This window comes from Drosophila teissieri, chromosome 3R (assembly GCF_016746235.2).
Source record: "Drosophila teissieri strain GT53w chromosome 3R, Prin_Dtei_1.1, whole genome shotgun sequence".
Classification (NCBI taxonomy): Eukaryota; Metazoa; Arthropoda; class Insecta; order Diptera; family Drosophilidae; genus Drosophila; species Drosophila teissieri.
The window spans coordinates 535,815-558,279 of record NC_053032.1 but is presented as its reverse complement, the minus strand read 5'-3'; the positions used below and the strand labels follow the sequence as shown (position 1 = coordinate 558,279).

The window sequence follows — 22,465 nt, the reverse complement described above, 5'->3', positions numbered from 1 at the left end:
TTCATATTTGTTGAGCGAACTTCGTTTCCCGCGCTATGCACTATTGGTGTTGCGGAATACTGGATACGATCCGTTCTAGGGTGTGGTGGTGATCCCGTTGTCGCTGCACTGATCTTTTGTAAATCCTTACTAGCTTCAGTGCCAGCAGCACTTATATGACGGCGATGAACTTCAGGGTATATGCTGCACCGCTTATATCTCATCTTTGTGGTCGATGCCTTCCACGGTGTTTTTCTCATTGGCAGAGTTTTCGGAGGTCTTGAACTCCTTTCCGCCCATCTTGAGAATTCTGTAGGCTTGTAGTTTTTCAACGGCGCTGAGGAAGAGGATTACACCGCACGGTCTGCTCACCGGACACTAAGCGTACAACATGACAACCGTTTCCTTGCCAAAACGAAAGTTGACGGAAAATAAATATTAGCACTTCTATATACTGGTGCTAGTGGGAATTGGTGTATGCTGAACTGGATCGCATGTTAGGTCTGCTTGGCAACAGCAGCTGGAGCTCTCCAGTGACCCTAGTGCAGAAGGGCACCAAGAATCGCCTCTGCCTAGACGCCCGAAAAGTTAACGCCCGACCCATTCAAGACGCGTACCGATTACAGGAAATCTATTGTATTTCCGCGATTGATTTAAGGGATGCCTTTGGCAAATGCCACTAGAACCCAACAGTAGAGAGAATATGGCATTTACAGTTCCCGGCAGGCCACCATATCAATTCACCCTCATGCCATTCGTCTTGTGCAACGCCGCACAAAGAATGTGCCGCCAAATGGATAAGGTTATTCCAGCAGCGCTAGGTGAGCAGGTATTTGTTTACCTCGATGAGGTAGGTCGACGACCTACTGGTCTGCTCACGTACCTTTGAATGTTAAATCAGGTGAGCGATTGATTGAGTTTTGCTATAGTCAGACCAAATATTTGGGGTACGTTGTAGGAAAGGGATGCATTTGCACAGTTGCATCCAAGATACAGGCGATACGAGATTTGCCTAGGCTTTAGGCTTCAGGCTTTTGAGTCCCTCAAGACCGACATGGCAGCAGCACCTGTGCTTGTCACTCCATACTTTAAAAGCCATTCATCATTCAATGCGCCGCCTCTACCACTGGAGTGGGAGGAGTCCTGTTTCAAAAAGATAACGCAGGCGGCGAGCACCCAATCGCATACATGTCCGCAAAACTAAACAAGGCACAGAGGAATTACAGCATAGCTAAACTGGAATGCTACGCCGCAATCCTCAGCATCACAAAATTCCGTGCTTATGTAGAGGGAATGCCTTTTAAAGTAATAACTGACCATGCTAGTAGCTTGAAATGCCATATTGGCCAGAAAGACCTATCGGGGAGGCTAGCGCGATGGAGCCTCAAACTACAGGCCTTCGACTTCACCACCAAACACTGCCGGGGTCCCTTAACGTGGTTTCAGATGCACTATCTAGAGTTCATATGGATGCAATACAAAAAGTTGACGTCACCGCGCCAGAACTCCACATCAACCTAAAATGCACTTTTTTCCAATCCCAAGAATATCTGGCAGTAATACAAGCTGCCGAACCTAACGCCGATAAATGCTCAAATATTCAGAATAGTGTGCTTACAAACGAATGTTTTTTTTGCCAGCATGACGCCATCAACAACCGCAGTAGCCGCAGAAGTGGTCAAATTCCTAGAGGCAAAGTAACAAGTCAGAAGGGTATAATGCCAAGCTCGGCCCAAATCGCGTGCGCTGCGTTATTTTGCAGCGTAAGGGCAAGACGTTATACGAGCTGGGCTATGCTTAGGGCAAAAGTGTCGGAGTGTTCCAAGCGAAAGATTTGTATATCACCTGAGATCTTGCAGTCGTGTCCAGAAACTCCCTATATATTTAGCAGATCACTGGCTATCAGAAGAACATTAAAACTCCTACAATGAGCAGCCACAACTCTACTACCCAGATGACGATTATCCAGAAGACTGCGACGCAGTCCAAACTGGTTCGGTCACAACTAGAACACCACACCACAGGAGTGCACCACACAGGAGTGCATAGGGGGATTCCAAAAGGTATGTGGATCAACTCCACATCCAACTGCTAGAGTTGGAGTTGACAGGAACCTCCCGGGAGACTCGCAGGGACTGCTGGCCCATACGGACCGAGATACGGGCTGGAGCTCGCCATGAACCCGGAGAGGGATTGGCGCCTCAGCGCCAAGCTTCGACGATGGGATTAATTTGTCGAGAGAAATATCACCTTTCAATTCAGGAAGGGGGGGCCTAAAAAAAAATTCCCTAAAATTAAATGGAAAAATAATATATAAGTTAGCGCGACCCAGTTGGTCACGCCTTAGCCGATCCACTTTACCTAGTTGCGAATTGCATGAAGATACGATTTACCATTCTCATCAAATAAATCAAGCTTCAGTTCCGTGAGTTTTTCCTTTATTACAATATTTTAAGTTCTTTATTTAAATGTCTATAATGTTTCTTGATCAACTCGGCTCGTCGTTCCAGACTGGAATGCCCAAACTCCTCCGGTCAAGCTTAAAAGAAGCCAATGCCAATACGCTCTGCGTCCAGCGACGCCCGTGGGAAATGCTGTATCAGCAACGGCCGGCCGGCCCGACTAAAAAGCTGAGTGGCACAACGGATGTCGCGAAACGGGCTCAGCGATAACAGCGGGCGCAGCCCAATGCTGGCAGCGAAGCTTGTGCACATTGCAGCGACGATCGGTTCGTCGAGTCAGGTTGTCCACCCATTGGTGTTGCGGCCCGCGTCAGCGGGGAGAGACGAAAGCTGGTCGTTAACTCCTCGCCCTTACAAGATTTGCGTCCCGCAGATCAGTGAGCCTTGGTAGTTTCGATGGCGGTCACCACTCCGGGATTTGTCGGGATGATGTCGCTGGGCTTGGGAAATCCTTTGGAAGATGTTAGCCTTCTCCTTAGAAGGTACAGCGATATAACGATGACCAAAGCGAAGGCTGCATCCGAGAGGAAATAAGCCAGTAGTCCTCCTGTTATGTCGGACATCCTCTTCAGATTCTTCAAACTAACGTCGTGGACATATTCCAAGGAAAGATGATAGTTGGTTGCAGTGACGTGGGTGAGGACAATTGGCATTGCCATTAGATGGCTTGCCGAATAACTGGTGTAATTCCGCCCATCGACCATGATGGTCTCATTATCGTATTGGATGATGAATGATCCAATCAAATGGTATTCCCTCGTTGTGGGTGTCAGTGTGCCATTGAAGTTGGTTATGAAAAGGGTGCCTTCGTCGATTGGTTTGACCAGATACTGATCATTCCTTTGGTATGCACAGGCGGCATGTCCTCCTTTCAGCAGGCGAGGGATACAATCGTCTTGTTTTAGTATTGACATCTCTCCCTCTTGGCAGACGTTGATGTTTTCGATTGATAGGCAATTTCCCAGTTTCGTTTGCGTTTACTGCCAATTTGTTGTATTGCAGTATTATTTGTTTTCCTTCCTGGACCGTTAGGTAGATATGGGTCAGACGGTAACTTCTGTCCGTCACTTTTAAACGCTAGGATATACAAGAACAAGGTTCCGTTGGTGACGATCGACGGCCGAGCAAATTCTATGGCCTCGATCGTGTTTTGGTACAGCAGGTTGTCCACCTTTGATAAGCTTAACTCTATCTCATAATGATCCAGTTGACGATTCCAGTTTTGGAAAGTTGGCAAGCTCTTGCCACTTCCAAAACCTGGGTGGCTAGGATGATTTCCTTTTGGAGGACTGTCGTTGTTGCGTGGAAATCTTCGTTAATTCGTTGGATTCACTCATTGGTCGCATCAAAGATTCTGGAGATTCTTAGCTGTTGGTCATTGTTCTTTGAAGCTGTATCTTGTGCGCTTAGAATCACGTTCCCATCAACTGCATCCGGGGATCCGGCTACCCATTTCCAGGCTTCGCCTATCCAATCTATGGAACGTGGTCTCCTTCTGGGTACAATAGGTATCCGGTTGAACCTTCCGCCGCACGTTGGGTAGTGATCAACCAATGGTTCTATCGTTTTGTCCGTCAACATAGCTGCCTCTTTAATAATTTCATTCGTTAGTTGCCGTAACCTTTCCAAGTCCAGCTTTAAAACTCCATTGATTCTCCAAACGTCGCCATGGAGGGGAAGCCATCGTATTTGTAGATGTGGACAGCTCCCAACTCGTGAGCAAATGCCAATCTTACAAGAAACAATTTGTATATATTGTAGTCTTGTTTTTTAAATTGTCTTATGTGCTACATAATTAGTTGGTAAACATTTGTTATAGTGTTTTAGTATAATGCTTATTTGTTTTTTTTATGTTTTGTGTTTTAGTGTTTTCTTTTATATCATTTTTGTTTTGAGTGTTTCTTTGTTGTTAGTGTGTTTTCTTACGTTATGTTTTACTATATATTTTTTTATTTAAGTGTTTCTTGTATGGTTTTCGTTTTAATGTTTGTAAGTTTTTTTTGTTTTATTGCGAAAAATGTTATTAAACTAGCATAAATGGGTAAACCGCATGACTGTTTTTTGTTTTATTTGTTCTGCATTTTTCTTTGTTAGTTCCTTATATCCGACTTATGAAAAATTTTACTGAACCTAGTTTTAACAGTAATAATTCTGTTTTCTGTGTAGGCGTGTAGTATAGTTGAATTTTCAACGAAGATAATTAAGAGCAGTTGAACAAAGGAAACCTCTCTCATTATCGGAGACAATTATTTAGGTACTGGGAAGTAGTGAATTGCTTCGAGTAATTTTCCCGCAAATGTACTGCCGATTTTGACTCTAGGGGAAATAGTTTAGCAAATTTAGTAAATTTATCGATGCAGCTGAGATACATTTTTTTTCTCCTATGTGAACACGTCAATGTGCATTATTTCGCATGGGTGGTTTGGGATTGGTGTAGATTAAAGGACAGCTTTGTTGGGGTGGCGCTCGTTTTTGAAGGTCTTGCAATATTGGCAAGAAGAAATTGGTACTTGAATTGTGCTTGACATTTCTGGAAAGTACATTTTCTCCAAAATCTACACTCTTACCTCTCTGAGACCTCTTGAGGCCTGCGATGTTCTTTTTTGATTACCTCGCATATTTCGTCCTTATCTGATAAATCAATAACCCATCTATGCGTTATTCGAATTTTGAAGAGCCTAAAATTCTTAAAGCAAACAGATTAGAAAGTTTGTTTCTGGAATTTTTACGCCATTAATTATTAAAGGTTTGAGGAACTTCTGTAACGAAGTAATTAAACTGGAATGGTGGTTCAGTTTGAGAGGGATCAGGTGACGTATATACGCATATGTATCTTGCTGCTTTAGATCGAATACTAACTGATTCCTAAATACGTTAATGGGTGTTTCGACGCTATGCAAGGTGGCAGACGATTCTAGCTCGCCTACGGACGCTTCATCTATATCCGAATAATGGTTTAAATGAGTAAAGCGAGAAAGTGTGTCAGCCACAACATTAGACTTTCCTGGTTTGTAAATTAATTCGCAGTTGGCACGCGCCATCCTATGGATGTATGTATATGTATACACATGTACATAAGGATGAGAATAGCATAGACACGCACCATAATCTCTTTTTTCAACTGTTTCGTACACTTTAAAAAATTTTTTTAGTTTTACATATGTCGGAGCATACTTTTGCATGTGTTAGCGTATGGGTATGCTTTTAATGTATTTAATCATAATGGAAATATTGCATCAGCCTCTATTTTCACAGTTATTGGTCGCCTGTATTTTGTAGTTTTGGGAAGAACCGTTATAGCGCGGCGCCAGCGTGTATTTTGTTGTTTTTTGGGAAAAACCGTTATAGCGCGGCGCCAGCGTGTATTTTGTAGTTTTGGGAAGAACCGTTATAGCGCGTCGCTAGCGTGTTGTCGCTGACGCCGAGTGTGGTTCGCGTGTGGTAAGCACGTAGAAGAGGTGTGCGACACAGTGCAGTTGTGCGTAGATCTTCAGTGCGATCGAAACTCACTGCGCTAACATTATGGCGGACAAAGTCGAAAGTGTAATGGAAATGCAAAATAAAAATATTATCGAGTTTGTTAAAACACTGCAAAGAACGGCATCCGAAACAACAAATAACAAGAAAGAACGCTATAGTCGAGTTCCCCGACTATCTGATACCCGTTACTCAGCTAGTGGAAGTGCGAAGGAGAGTCAACACTAACAGTTTTTGGCGGTATGTGGGCGTTAGAGTGGACGGGGCAAAAAGTTTTTTGGCAAATCGATAGAAATTTTCAAGACTAATACAAAAATGAAAAAATATCAAAACATTTTTAAAAATTGTGGGCGTGGCAGTTTTGGGCAGTTTGTGGCCGTTAGAGTCTGCGTGGCAACATGAATCGACAAACTTGCGCTGCTTCTATGTCACTGGAGTGACTTTCTAGCTTTTAAAGTTCCTAAGATTTCGACGTTCATACGGACATGGCCAGATCGAGTCGGCTATTGATGCTGATCGAGAATATATATACTTTATATGGTCGGAAACGCCTTCTGCCTGTTACATACTTTTAAACGAATCTAGTAAATACAAATTTAAAAATGCTGAACTAGCTTTCCATAGATATATATGTATTATATGTAATGAAAAAACATACAAAAACAAGAGAGAACGCTATAGTCGAGTTCCCCGACTATCTGATACCCGTTACTCAGCTAGTGGAAGTGCGAACAAGAGTCTTTTACACTGACAGTTTTTGGCGGCTTGTGGGCGTTAGAGTGGGCGTGCCAAAAAGTTTTTTGGCAAATCGATAGAAATTTACAACTCTAAAACAAAAATGCAAAAATTTCAAAACATTTTTCAAAAGTGTGGGCGTGGCAGTTCTGGGCGGTTTGTGGGCGTGGCAAAAAGTTTTTTGGCAAATCGATAGAAATTTACAAAACTAATACAAAGATTAAAAAATATCAATACATTTTTCAAAAGTGTGGGCGTGGCAGTTTTAGGCGGTTTGTGGGCGTTAGAGTGGGCGTGGCAACATCTATCGACAAACTTGCGTTGCGTCTATGTCCCTGGAGTCTGTATGCTTAATCTCAAGCTTTGTAGCTTTTGTAGTTCCTGAGATCTCGACGTTCATACGGACAGACGGCCAGACGGACGGACAGAAGGACATGGCCAGATCGACTCGGCTACTGATCCTGATCAAGAATATATATACTTTATATGGTCGGAAACACTTCCTTCTGCCTGTTACATACTTTTCAACGAATCTAGTATACCCTTTTACTCTACGAGTAACGGGTATAAAAATTGGGTAGTGCTACCCAAATTCAACGCAGACGTTGTTGGCGTCGATGCAACGGCGTGTTGCTCTACAGTTGACATAATTTTAACAGAAAACACCATAAAAGGCAGCGCGTTGGTGATGGCTTTGAGTGCAGCAATGGAAGGTAGTGCTTCGCAGTGGCTTGCTCAAATATGTTATCCTGGCATAACTTGGGCCGAATTTAAAGAACTTTTCGTTCAGCGTTTTGCCAGAGCGGAAACCTCAGCGGCTATATTTTTGGCAATGCTGGCAGATTGTCCGACTGACGGTGAATGCCTTCCCAATTATGCTAGTCGCATGATGACGTCACTTATTACGAAATGGCGTGATATGAATGTGGAGGAAATTGCAGCTTCTGTAACGCTTGCTAAGATGGCACATGTGGATAGCAGATTGCAGCGATTGACATTTACTTCAATTGAATTGCAAACGGAACTTAAAGCATTTACCTTCAACAAAAGGAAGAAAACTGTGCAAGAAGAAGCGGGTCCGTCTGAAATAAAGCGTCATAAACTTTCAACAACAAGATGTCATTTCTGTGGAAAACTAGGCCACAAGATGATCGAATGCAGAACTAAACAGCATCCAAATCGTTCATATCGTGCTAAGGACAGCAACGAAAGGAGCGCAGTTAGTCAACATCAAAAATCGGATGTAACCTGTTTTAACTGTGGTGAACGTGGCCATATTTCAACATATTGCAGTAAACCAAAGAAAGAAAAATGCACGCATCAGGTGAAACGGCTTTGTGAAGTTGTTGAACCAAAGATGGTTCATCAGTGCGAGACATTTCCAATAACTTTTGATTCTGGAGCGGAATTTTCTTTAATTAAACAAAAGCTAAGTAATAAATTTATTGGTAATAGAATTAACAATGTAGTGTTGTTGAAAGGTATTGGCAAAGGTAGTATTTGTAGCACATTACAAATACTTAGCAACGTAAAAATTAACAACTATTGTATTGAGATATTGTTTCATGTTTTGGACGATGTGCATTTAAGAAATGATATCATTATTGGTCGAGAAGTGTTGTTCTCAGGATTTAATGTAGTATTATCACCTGGCCAATTTGAAATCGTCAGATCAAAAACTGTAAACTATTGTTCAAATGATGAAAATCTTTGTTAGTTAAATACTGATCTTGTTGGTGAAGATCTAAACAAATTAAAAAGTCTAATGGGAAAGTACTCAAAATCTTTTATTAACTCTTTTGTCTAGAGTTAGCTCAGGAGAAATGAAAATTAAATTGGTAGACCCAAATAGAATTGTTCAAAGAAGACCATATAGGCTTAGTCCAAATGAAAAAGAATTAGTGCGTGAGAAAATTAAGGAGCTATTGGAGTGTAAGATTATAAAACCGAGCTGCTCACCCTATGCAAGTCCCATAATGTTAGTTAACAAAAAGGACGGTTTTCATCGTTTGTGCGTTGATTACCGAGAATTAAATTCAAATACGGTCTCTGATAGATATCCTTTGCCTCTTATATCAAATCAGATAGCTAGACTTCATGGAGCGAAATATTTTACATGCTTAGACATGGCAAGTGGATATTACCCAATTCCCTTGCATGTAGATTCGGTAGAGTGTACATTTATTGTCTGTTATATGGATGAAGTAAGGGTGGCTGCTTCAACAAAAAGTGAGACCTTAGAAAGGTTACAGATAACTCTTGATTGTCTTACCAAGGCTGGATTTACATTCAATTTAAAAAAATGTCTCTGCTTTACGATAATTTATAGGATTAGCGTCTTATTTTAGACAATTTATGCAGGGATTTTCTTGCTTTATGAAGCCGCTATATCTTTTGACTTCGGAAAGGAATGAATTTATTTGGAATGCAGAGCATGAACAAATTAGACAAAGGATTATCTCTATCCTTACACAAAAGCCAGTTTTAGTAATATTTGACCCGCGACACCCAATAGAGTTGCATACAGATGCAAGTTCTCGTGGATACGGTGCGATCTTATTACACAAAATCAATAATAGGCCTCATGTGGTCGAATATTTTAGTAAGGCTGCTTCACTTTTCGAGTCACGATACCATTCTTATGAATTGGAAACTCTTGCCGTTGTTTTGGCTGTAAAACATTTTCGGCATTATTTACTGGGTAGAAATTTGGTTGTCTTTACGGACTGTAACTCCCTTAAAGCATCAAGGTCCAAACTTGACCTATCTCCCAGGGTACAAGGATGGTGGACTTATTTACAGTCGTTTACATTTGACTTGCAATATAGAGAAGGTAAACGAATGGCACATGTTGACTTGTTTTCGAGAAATTTGACTTCAGCTGATGTAGTTGCTACAAAGTGCAATATTCCTGAAAAAAGAGTTAATCTAGCAGAAATATCCAGTAATTGGCTTTCGGCTGAACAGCGTCAGAATAGTTAATATCGTAAATAAATTGAAAGATTATTCTCTTCCTGCGGATGTTGCAAAAATTTATGAATTGAGAGGGGGAATATTATATCGGAAAATTCAGCGAAACGGTAGAACGGTAGTTACTTATCAATTGTTCCAAGATCATTTAGATGGTCTGTTATAAATCAAATTCATGATAAGTCATGATAAGTTATAAATCACATTAGATAACCCCTATGACTTTTACTAGTTTGAGAACATGTCTAAATATATTCGAAAGTTCGTTAAAAACTGCATTACTTGTAAAATGTCAAAGACTTCTTCAGGCAAAATTCAAGATAGCCTTCATCCAATACCAAAAGTAAATATACCTTGGCACACCGTTCATATTGATCAGCAAGGCTGATCAGAAAGAGTATATAATCTTCCAAGTAGATGCCTTTACTAAATTTGTTTATCTAACCAACACTATTAAGATTGACGCTGAGAATTGCATAAAAGCCATGTCGACGGCTATATCTTTGTTTGGAGTGCCAAATCGCAATTTAGCAGATCAGGTGTTTTTTCAGTACTAGATTTAGTGAGTTTTGTGATCAACAGAAAATAAATTTGCATTTGATTGCGACTCGTGCTAGTAGAGCTAATGGGCAAGTCGAACGCATTATGAGCACCTTAAAAAACTTATTGACTGCAGTTGAGACTAGCAGCCGCTCTTGGCAAGATGCATTGGCAACCAAGGCAAGTCCTTTAGAACTGTTTATTGGCAAAGTCGGTTGCCCGTTGGGGTTGCTTCCTCCTTGCGATACGGTAGATGAGATTGATTTGGCAGAAGTAAGATCACAGGCAGTTCGCAATATTTCAGCTGCAGCAGCATATAACAAGGCGCAATTTAATAAAGGAAAAGCCAAAGTTGTTGGATGTCAAGTTGGGGATTTCGTGTTGTAAAAAATGAAGAAAGGCATCAAACAAAGTTAACCCTGCTTTGATAACCCTCCTAGGAGGTGCGTAAAAGATAACCATACGTCTCCGAGTCAATGTTTTTCATTATTTAAAAAGCATTTTGATCCATTTATTCACCATTTTTGTACTTACATTGTTTCTTAATTTATTTCCTTAGAATTTAAAAACATTTATTTCAGAACTTAATTTTATTAAAAAACAAAAAATTAACAAATTCATTTTTCTTAAAAAATAAACAAAAATAACTAAGTCTTTTTTCATAGGAACTGTAGTTTTCTTAACAAATAAAATTAACATATTTTTCTTGCTGTTCTAGCTTATATATATATATGAAATTTAAGAAATTTAAAAAAAGTTTGGAAATATTTTCAATTTAAGTACAAGTTTTGCACAAATCACTTTTGTGTTCGCCGCATATAGGCTTATTGCATTTAACGCACACCATTTTCGACATGCGCCTTATTTTAGAGGGACAATAAAAACAATATCTCTTTTTTTTCGGTTCCGGCTCTTCTCTTTTTTCTTTATTGGCGTTTTCGAGCTTTTCAGGCAATGCGTTTTGAATATTGCGTTTCAATACGTTACTTAAACTAGGAGTCTGCAATCGTTTTTCCACGGATTTCATGTATATTTGTGTCTCCAAAAGTGGCTTTGGTCATATTGCTTTTCCGATTCAAGCCTATTTCCGCATTTGTCAATGTTACTAATTCAAGAATTATAGCATCGGTAAAGAACAAGTTAAAACATGAGAGCGGCCCTAATAGTAATTGCATGCCCTAGTAGGACCTCTTGCCGTTCGAACAATATTTATAGCACTAACTTTGCCAGTATCTTTTCCTTTTGAAGTACTCCAGCAGTACTTATTTTTGGATCTTATGTTAGGCACAGAGAACGTTCGTATACGACTTTTCGAAGACACGTGACAATCAGTATATGTTGCTTGTTCGTCTTCACACAAATTTGAAATTTCAACGGATTGTTCAACTTCAACATCTTCTACGTCGCTCTGAACATCGTCTTCAAATACTTCATCTCCCGACTCACTGTTTATATCCGACAATTCTGAATCGTCCGTAAGCCCTTGCAAAAGTGCAGCAATTTGTGTATCATCTAAGCATTTCTTTCGATCCATTATACTTGATTTAATTCAGGAAAAAACAAAAGCAAACTAAAAAAAAAAAAATTTACGTGGAGTTTAGAAGTCATATAAGTATGCAATAGTCAAAACTCCGAAAGCAAAGAACTTACCACAATTTGATGACCACCACCGACAAGCTGCAGAACACGACTGAGCAAAACTAAAAAATTAGCGTGCTCAAAAAACACTCTCTCGAGAGAGAGCGAAAATATTAAGAAGCACACGTCTCTCAGACGTAGGTTATCAAAGCAGGGTTAAGTCCGAAGTTTAGAGGGCCTTTTGAAATAACTGAATTGTTGGATGGGGATAGATATATACTCAGGTCGTTGACGAACAATAGAAAATATAAATATGCTCACGATGATATAAGAAAAATGCCAGATTGGCAAGTATAGAAAAATGTAAAAAGAATTTAAATGAAGAGATTGAAAATGAAACTGTTGAATGAGACAGTGAACGTCACAAGATGGAAAATGAAACTGTTGAAAGAGACAGTAATGAAATGATTAAAATATAAGCTTTAGCAAGTGACACTACAGAAATTTATAATAATAATGTAAGCACAAGTGCAAAACAATTGTTTTGATCATGGCGTGTGGCGCATTAGATATTGTAATGATTGAATTATGTTAAAAAGTTTGTATTACTCTAAGAATGATATTAAAATGTGAAATTAAATTTGTTAATGAAAGTGTGATTTGAAAATGGTTTTGTTGCATTAAAGTTATAAAGAACAAATCATTGTTGGTAATAATTTACGCGGTCGTGTAATGGTCAGGATGGCCGTGTCGGAGTATACTTTTCCATGTGTTAGTGTATGGGTATACTTTTAGTGTATTTCATCATAATGGAAATATTGCATCAGCCTCTATTTTCGCAGTTATTGGTCGCCTGTATTTTGTAGTATTGGGAAGAACCGCTATAGCGCGGCGCCAGCGGCTGACGCCGAGTGTGGTTCAATGCACGTGTGATAAACACGTAGAAGAGATGTGCGACACAGTTCAGTTGTGCGTAGAGCTTCATTGCGATCGAAACATTATCGCTAACATTATGGCGGACAAAGACGAAAGTGTAATTTTGACACATACATAACTAAGATATAATAATTTATCAAAAATTGTGATTGAGCTCATCATTAAAGAGTAATTTTATGCTTTCGTAGTCGATTTTCTTGAAACCTGAAATCAAATGTAGAAAAGATTGCATTCTTCATTTTTTACCGAGTAAACGTGCTGATCTTAGTTTTTACTTTGCAACTGCAACCATTTGATTTCGGGTTTGCAAATAGTGTGTTACGTCGGCGTATTAGTGCCCGTGTCCTGGGTAAGGACTATGGTCGAGGGAGGGGTATCCGATGTTCAGGCACCATGTTGCCAGCGTAAGCTCGTCGATTTTGGGTCGTGGGAAGTTAGTAAGCCCCTCACCTCTCCAACAGTCTTCGTCAGTCAGCAGTCCTCACTGCCCCACAAGCAGTAGCTTTATCGTAAAACGATCATCCGTCCGCATGCCTGATGGACAGTCGCGGGCCGCGCAATACGATCCCCTTTGTCAAGGTTGTCCGTCAAACGTCATCGTCATTGACCTACTCCACTTCTCGCTTCAGCACCCCTTTTTTGGAAATGCTTACCTCCTCATTTTGTTGTAGTTAAAATAATATCTTAATTTTATTGATTAATAAATTGTTGGCTAGTGCCATGCGTAATTAAATGTGTAAAACTAAAGGCTAGCATACAAAGATTATAAGAAGTTGACCATAATTTGTTTTTAGCGGGGAGTATCAAATTCATCACCGGGCAACGGTGCGCACGTCAAAAAAATTTTTGGCTGTTCACGACTACAAACCTCGCTCTGAGGGCTCTTGTCTTTGCATAACAAAAACAAGGCGGATACTCGCCGCTGAAAAGTTATTTTTATTTAAACAATATTGAACATTGAACATTTAAAGTCTATAAATGAAATATATATATAATATATGTAATATATAAATATAATATATATATTGCCTGGACGAGGCTAACAATAAAATATTTTCTTTTATACCGGACATCCTTTGGTTATCATTATTACAAAAATGTACGATTAGTGATCGTCTGAAAATAAAATTGGCACGAGAATATATGCATATATAAAAAATATAGAAAAACACGGGAACAGTGTTCCGTCAAACTTACCCCGTTACTTGTAGAGTAAAAGGGTATACTAGACTCGTTGAAAAGTATGTAACAGGCAGAAGGAGGGGTTTCCGACCATATAAATTATGTACATATGTATATTCTTGAGTCTAGCCGAGTCGATCTGGCCATGTCCGTCCGACTGTCCGTCCGTATGAACGTCGAGATCTCAGAAACTACTAAAGCTAGAAAGTTGAGATTAAGAATACATACTCCAGAGACATAGACGCAGCGCAAGTTTGTTGATACTTTTTGCCACGAATGTTTTAATTTTTTTTTATTTTTGCATTAGTCTTGTAAATTTCTATCGATTTGGCAAAAAACTATTTATTGTAAATTTCTATCGATCTGCAGAAAAACTTTTTGCCACGCCCACTCTAACGCCCACCAACCGCCCAAAGCTGCCACGCCCACACTTTTGAAAAATGTTTTTATATTATATCATTTTTGTATTCGTTTTGCAAATTTCTATAAATTTGCCAAAACATTTTTTGCCACGCCCACTATAACGCCCACAAACCGCCAAAAACTGTCATTGTTAAAATTTCTCCTATGCACTTCCACCATCTGAGTAACAGGTGTCAGATAGTCGGAGAACTCGACTATAGCGTTCTCTCTTGTTTTCGTTTTAATTTAATTAATTATATTTGTATACAGAAAGGACCCAAAAACAAAAAATGTCGAAATTTGGGCAACGAAAATTGGAGCAAAAGGTAATTCTTTCAAATTTGTTAAATTTTTAATTGATGCATAGTATGAGTAAAGCCGCAAATTCGCTATATTTTTTCAAAACGGTGGATTTGGCAATTGTTTATACAATATGCAATTAAATTGATTGAAATTGAATGTTTTAACACTAATTAATTTTGCAGGGCCGCGCTCAAACCATTATGGATGCCATGCAAATCTTTGATGGAGGAGAAATCGACATCCAAGGATTTTTGACACGCACAGTTTTTCTGATCGAAAAGTTCTCTAAACAAGACATTTTAAATAGTGTGGATACGCAAAAAATTTTTTCCGAAATGTCGTCCGAACTTAAGTCCTCATCATCATCATCATCTCTTTCCTCCAATTCTTCTAATTTAAGCCAGTGGTCCGATTCATCATTTGTTCAACAAAATCCGTGCATAGTATGTTTTGAAAGCACCAAATCGGTTTTGTTGCGCCCATGTAACCATGTAAACATATGTTGCACCTGTTGGTATCAAATTGTTGTACACAACGAAATTAATGAAAATTCCCAAACTCTCAATAAATAGTACAAGAGAAGTTACCGAAGTCAAGTCAAATTTTGTCATGGATTTGCTGCTGCCTATGTTCGAAGTTCATATTTGTTGTTTTTTTTTCGAAGTAGTTCAGAGCAGTGACCGAAAAAGAGAGTGAGAGATAAGAGGGGACAAAATCAGAGTAGAGAAAAAAACGCTATGTATAGACTTCTGAATACCGTTCTAATAATTGGTGGGATATTTTTTATATTTTTAAGTGTATATTTAATATTTATTTGTTGTTTTAAGGATTTTAAATTTTGATAGAAATGAAACTGTCGCTATAGGGAATGCCAATGCGTCCGTGTGTAATTATTTGCCTATGTAATTCTTTTTACACGGGACTATTACGGTCGAGTATACCCTGCGTGCCTGTTAAAATTTTCGTTTTCGGTCACCCCTTTTCTTTTGCAATTCCGAGGAATTCCTAAGAAATACTAAAGGGATTCCCCAGTTATTCCTCTCGAATTTCTCAGGAACTCCTCTAGTCTTCCTCGGCAAGAGACCTTGCTTATTTTTCGATATTCCCCAGAAATTCCCGATAAATTCCGTAGAAATTCCTAGGGTAGTCCTCGGGTAGTTCAAATTCCTCGCCACGAACGCCTGTTGTATGAAAATTCCTCGCCGATGTGTATGGAAATTTCCTCGGGACTCCTCGAGGATTCCTGGAGAAAACCTAGAGAGTCCTTTGGTTATCCTTTGGGACTGGTACTGAAGGGTTCTAATAATACACATACATTCAAACATACGTATTCACATAAATATTGTTGTACATACATACTATGTCTATGTATGTCGCTAAAACGTTTGGTAACGACATTATTCCGCGCAGAGATATGACGTTTCGAACGACATAACTCCGCGAGGAGATATGCAGCAGCGTTTCGTCCAGTAGCTCGTCTCTGCCGCCGATCGCTCTGCCCGCACAAGCGTTGTCGCCTTCGGCCGACTCAAGGTGGAAAACCACGTGGCGGCGTCGGGCTTTGGCTTGCCGGCTTAGCATGTGCATCGGCCGATCGTGGCTCGGCTGGTTGCGCCGCTTCGGCTCTGTCGCTGTGGGCTCTGCTGATAGTGCCATGTGTTGCGTCGGGGGGGTCTGCCGATGTTGTTTTGTGTTGCGTCGGTTGGCTCTGCCGCTGTGGGCTCTGCCGATGTTGTTGGCCCCGAGTTGCTGGGTTTGGCCGCTTATGTTGCGGGCCTGATGATGCTATGTTGCTGGGCCCGTGTTGCGGGTGTTGATGTTGCTGGGCCCGTGTGTGTGTGTGGGCCTGTTGCTGTGGCGCGGTAGGGTGTGTGTGTGGGGGTTCTTATTTTAGGTGCCCTTCATGGGTCTTTCTTATTTCTCTAATTCTAGCTTATAGACTACCCTTAATCCCAAACCTATTCTAGTAACAACTCTCTCTACCAATTAATCCTAATCCCCAATTCTACCAATTTAAACCTACCAACTAAACCAACCGATTAAACCTACCAATTAAACCTACCAATTAAATCTACCAACTAAACCTACCAATTAAACCTACCAATTGAATCTACCAATATGGTGAGGGGCCCAAAAGGGGTCCTCACACCCCATCCCTTCCTCGGGTATGGTGTGCGACTCTTACGTGGAGGCCGTCACGGGATATCCTCACGGAGTATCGCCGGCCTCCCTCCTCCTCCAGTAAGCGCTATCCGCTCGGCTAGTGCGGTGGGTATACCCTCCTCCGGGGTATACCCGCGGGTGGGGCCCTTCGGGTTCCGCTTGCTGGTGATTGAGGACTCGACGCACCGGCGGGCCAGGAAGCGGGTCCTCGGCAATCGAGTAGTTGAATGATCGATAAGTTATCGATCGGCTATCGCTCCGACCCTGATCGTTCGTGCGCCGTGGTACGGATGTCAGCGGTGGTCTATCGATAGCGGTGCGTGCCTTTGTCACGAGTCGTTAGTGACAACGTTGTAAGGTGGTAAGGTGGTTTGTGGGCGTTAGAGTGGGCGTGGCAAAAAGTTTATTAGCAAATCGAGAGAAATTTACAAGACTAACAAATAAGTGAAAAAATATTAAAACATTTTTTTCGCTTTGGGCGAGGTGTGGTCGTTAGATTGGGCATGGAAACATGGGTCAACAAACTTGCGCTGCGTCTATATCACTGGAGTCAATATGCTTTATCTCAACTTTCAAATCACCAAATTTGTGTGAATTTAAATTAAGGGTTAATGCGAGGTGTCTAAAGAAAAGTGAAAAAAATAGAGACGGTGCAGATATCATTTTTTATGACAATAAATATAAGATTAGAAGAAAAATTATTATGGAGAAAATAAACAAGTTAACTAACAAAACAAAAAATAAATTATAATAAATAAAAAAACAAGAGAGAACGCTATAGTCGAATTCCCCGACTATCTGATAGCTAGTGGAAGTGTGCAGGAGAGTCTTCACACTGACAAATTTTGGCGGTTTGTGGGCATTAAAGTGGGCGTGGCAAAAAGTTTTGTGGCAAATTAATAGAAATTTACAAGACTAATACAAAAATGAAAAAATATCAAAATATTTTTCAAAAGTGTGGGGCGGTTTGTGGGCAGTGGGTGAATCGACAAACTTGCGCTGCTTCTATGTCTCTGGAGTCTGCATGCTGAATCTCAGCATTCTAGCTTTTATAGTTCCTGAGGTCTCGACGTTCATACGGACGGACAGACGGACATGCCCAGATCGACTCGGCTATTGATCCTGATCAAGAATATATATACTTTCTATGGTCGGAAACGCTTCCTTCTGCCTGTTACATACTTTTCAACGAATCTAGTATACCCTTTTACTCTACAGGTATAAATATTAAAATATGATATAATAGATAATACATTTCCTAAAATTTTTTTAAATCCACTGGTGTTTATTATTATTACTTTTCTTTTGCACACACATTAGTATATAAAGTATATATATTTATAGGTTTACACTTAGAAAAACAAAATACGAATTTTAATTTTATGCTTACATATATACCTATTAAAATTATAATTATCTATTTCACATTAGCACTTTCTATTATTATTTTTAATTTTTATAAAAAAAAGCAGCTATACGAATCGAAGATAATTAAATTGTCTGATATTGAAAAATTAAAGACTAAAACTAAATATTTGCGAGTCCTACATCGAATGGGAGGGGAGAAAATTAAGTAGTTGTCCGGTCGGTAGTTATTTTTGTGATCGCCAACGCATTTTTATTTGGAACGTGGTGATTATGGTCGGGCAACAACTAAACTCGAACATCTGCTCAGTAAAATTACACAGCTACCCTAGAGCAAAAAAAAATTAACAGCACGTGCGACTATCCTTGAATACACACCCCATGAGCTCGGCAAGATCACGCAATTAACATTGCAGGTTGTATGCTACATAGGGTTGTATTATTGGAAAGGCCTAATGTGTTTTTCGCGCTGGCGTGGCAGAAAGGCAAAAAAAATGAGATATAAATCCCCCACATATACAATTATTTATACGTTACTGTTTTTGTTTTAGTAATTACGAAATAATTTTTATAAATAGTCTTACCTCTCTAGCAAAAACTCCACGTAGTCGACTTTGTATGACAATAGCACTACGCCGCATTCTCATAAAACGAATTCTTAATCTCCAGCCTCTATACGCATGCTGTATTTTTAGAACAGCCTGTTTATTGCGTATAAACGATTTTTGGCAACAATATCTATTCCAGTATTTTTGAATAATAATGGCATTTTTATAAATTGTATCTTTTCGATTGGTCTCCAATAGTTCATATATTGCATTGCGTAAAAATATTTTAGTTTTTCCTATTTGCCATTCCGTAGGAGGCATGCCACTTATTTGAAAAATATTTGTTAAATATTTTTCTGGATTTTCAAATGATTTATATTTCATAAGACATTTATATCTAACGATAAAGTCTTTATAGCTTAAATGTATTGGAAATCCCTCTCTTCTTATTCGAATTATATCTACAACTCCAAGATATTTTAATTGGTCGAGAACTAAAGAGCTGTCATAGTTGTTTGGTCTCTTTTGTAAGTTAGGTTTTATGCAACGAACATACCTGAAAAGAGCAAATTATGGTTCATTAAATATACGTGCTATTTTTACATCTTACTTGTGGTGTCAAATGGTTTCCTAGATTCGGTGGGAGGTATGAAACATATAGAAAATAGTATATATATGTATAGTATATGTCGGAGATGGATTTTCATTAGCGTTGTTCATGTTTGATAATTTATTTCACTGTCGCGCAGCGAGTCGCAATAGTTACTTCTGTTCTTTTCGGAGGCTAATTCGAACTGTCTTTCCTCTTCTTGTTTCTTCTTCCTCCTCACCTCGCATTGCGCCACGCTCAGCAGGGATTTTGGTTCTCCTTCCCCACAGCGCTCTTATACAGAAACTCTCATACACGCTCTCTCTCAATAGAGCGCTCTCTCTCTCTTTTCATTCCTTTTTATCCTCATTTATTTCCATAGCGAATACACAGAGAGACATATAATTAATATTAAATCTTATGAACCAAGTAAATTCCCGACATATATATATAGCATAAAGTATATATATTGTAAAAAAGTGTTTTTTTTAAATTGTATTCTTTAACTTTCCCATTTCGGTCAATTTACTCAGATTTAGCCTTGCATTTATGAAAATTATATAATAAGATAATATTTAAACCGATATTGAAATAATATTTCACAGGGTGTATTTAATTATCCAACTATTTAATTTGTGCACAAAATAACGCTTAAAGCATTTTTGCAGTTGTGAATACTGTTAGCGTCTGCCAGAAAGTCGCTGCACTGATCGACTATCTCTCACGTTATTGAACATGCTACTCCTTGATATCTTATATTCTTAGAAATTTTTAAAGTAATAAAGTGATTCGGCCAAGTTTTTTTGCTCGATCAATAAACTGCAAAGTGACAATTCCAATTTTAACTAACATCAAGACATAAGAGTTTTTTCATTTGTGGGTGGAGGTGTTACAGATTTTGTCGGTTGTGGGGGTTAGAGTGGGCGTGGACAAAACGTTTTGATAAATCGATGGAAATTGGCAAAATAAATATCGTACAACTGAAATCATTCCTCAAAAGGGTGGTTTGCTGGTTTTAAAGTAGGCGTGGCAAAGAAATGTTTGGAAGGAGCTGCAGTACGAGTATAATCACTGCAAGTGAGCAGTGCACTGAGCAGTGCAACGCGGGAATCTACACGGCTGTTTGCAAAGATACCCGCCACTATATTATCCTAGGTCTCGCCTGACCCAGCGCGGGGTTCGTTGTCGAGGGCTTGTCGAAATCTGAAACCCTGTTTTCTCCTTGGTCGGGAAATCACACAAATCATAAATATGGTAGGACGAACAAATAAACTCTCTAAACTAACCGTTGCATCTTGTAGCGAGCAGAACGAAGAATAAGAGTTCGTTACATCTGGTGCCTAAACGTGATTGTCCTGGCCAAGACAACAGAGAATAAGATGGGGAAGTCGTGGATATATAGCTTTAACAAGAGAGGATGCTATTGTCAAATTTTCCGACTATCTAATACCCGCTACTCAGCTAGTGAAAGTTCGAAGGAGAAATTTCAACTTTGACAGTTTTGAGGGCGTTAGAGTGGGCGTGGCAAAACGATTTTTGTTAAATCGAGAAAAAAATTTAAGAGATTAACAAAAACGTAAAGAATTATGAAAAAAATGTCAAAAGTGTGGCAAGATGGGTCAATAAACTTGCGCTGCGTCTATGTCTCTGGAGTCTCCATGCATAATCTCACTTTCTAGCTCTTATATTTCCTGAGATCTAAACATTTATGCGGACTGACAGACGGACATAGACAGATCGACAGCGATTGATGCTGTGTAAGAATATATATTTTATATTGTCGAAATCGCTTTCTTCTGCCTGTTACATAGTTTTCAACGAATCTAGTCCACTGAAAATTAATGAAATAGCTTCTCGTGGCAGCGTTGACAATAATGCAAACAGCCGGCGGGAAGGGTCGAACATACTAGGGGGAAAATGCGGATGGCAGATGGGCGACGCCCTAGTACATGGATGGGACTATCTAACAAGATGGAGTGCGCAGGGCTCAGCGTGCCAATACCGGAAGTTACAACGGGTCAAAGCGGGTCAAGCGAGAGACTCAGTAGCAATCGTGGAAGGAACGGTAGACTTCTCAGAGGAGGATGGTGAGGGGTTCCTAAAGTCAGAACTAGCCAACTTAGAAAGGGTGCATGGAATATCAATGGTGCACAAAATCACGATGAAAGATGATCAACCGGACAAGCAGCGCTACTACCCAAAGAAATTTGAGATGCAGGAGAGATTAACGCCAAGGTCGACAAACTGCTACAAAATGGGTGAAGGAGCCCGTACAGCTCACCAATAGTGATGGCGAACAAGAAGACGCGGCAATGGGGGGTATGCGTGAATTCCCGCCATATAAATGCAATTTCTGTGAAGCACGCTTAGTACATAAGAGTACATAAAAAGCCTGGATTTAAAAGACGGATACAGGAAGCAAAAAATCGGAAATATACGGCATTCACGGTATCGGGAACGGGACTGTTTCAATGGCAAGTAATGCCTTCGGATTGCATTCCGCGTTGGCAACGTTTAGTATAGAAAAGGACAGTCGAACATAAAAAGCCTGGATTTAAAAGACGGATACAGGAAGCAAAAAATCGGAAATATACGGCATTCACGGTATCGGGAACGGGACTGTTTCAATGGCAAGTAATGCCTTCGGATTGCATTCCGCGTTGGCAACGTTTAGTATAGAAAAGGACAGTCGAACGCCGACGGAGAGAGTGCTAAGACGGCGGGGAAAGGCGATACGCGGTATCGAAGCTGCACAGAAGTCACTCACGCTCACAGGGCATTTGGAGCGCGAGAACAAGACCGGAAGGGTAAACGGCCGCAAGCACTGTTAACAGCTAACGCACACCGGTGTGCCTTCCATGGAAGGCATATACGCGAAGGGCGAGTTCCGTTCCCGGTTCCGTTACCGGTGCACGGGAAATCCGAGGGTTTGTCGCATAGAGGACGACTCCAGCCCGTCTTTTGAAATAGAGTTGGCAACACGCAAAAACAACGACAACCGGGAGATGCGGGAGACCGGCATCAGAAAACGGTAAGGAGCGAGATGGAGTAGGGATCCCTATTCCTCATCCCCGGAGGGTCCGGAGGAGATCCCGAACGTCGATCTTTCGGACGAGGAGCTGGTGAAGGAACCAGCGGACGCGACCGAGGTGATCTCCTCTAAGAGTGATAAGGATGACCTGTGGTGAGAGGGGGGAGGCCTCAGCCACCGACACCGTCACCGCCGTTGCAGGCGA

At 40.2% G+C, this 22,465-nt stretch overlaps 1 protein-coding gene across 8 annotated transcripts in view; it reads right to left on the bottom strand.

Annotated features, from left to right (window-relative positions):
* The window catches only part of LOC122620870 (unconventional myosin-VIIa), a 1,106,244-nt gene that overhangs the window by 623,687 nt on the left and 460,092 nt on the right, over nucleotides 1-22,465 (bottom strand). For 4 of the 8 annotated variants that reach the window (XM_043798541.1, XM_043798540.1, XM_043798542.1 and 1 more), the window contains exon 11: nucleotides 18,677-19,196. The exons of 3 other annotated variants lie outside the window; for them this stretch is intronic. In XM_043798541.1, coding sequence (XP_043654476.1) covers nucleotides 18,677-19,196 — 520 coding nt within the window. Of the gene's footprint in view, nucleotides 1-18,676; nucleotides 19,197-22,465 lie in introns of those variants that run through there. One more of the 8 variants, XR_006326157.1, reaches the window with a different exon arrangement.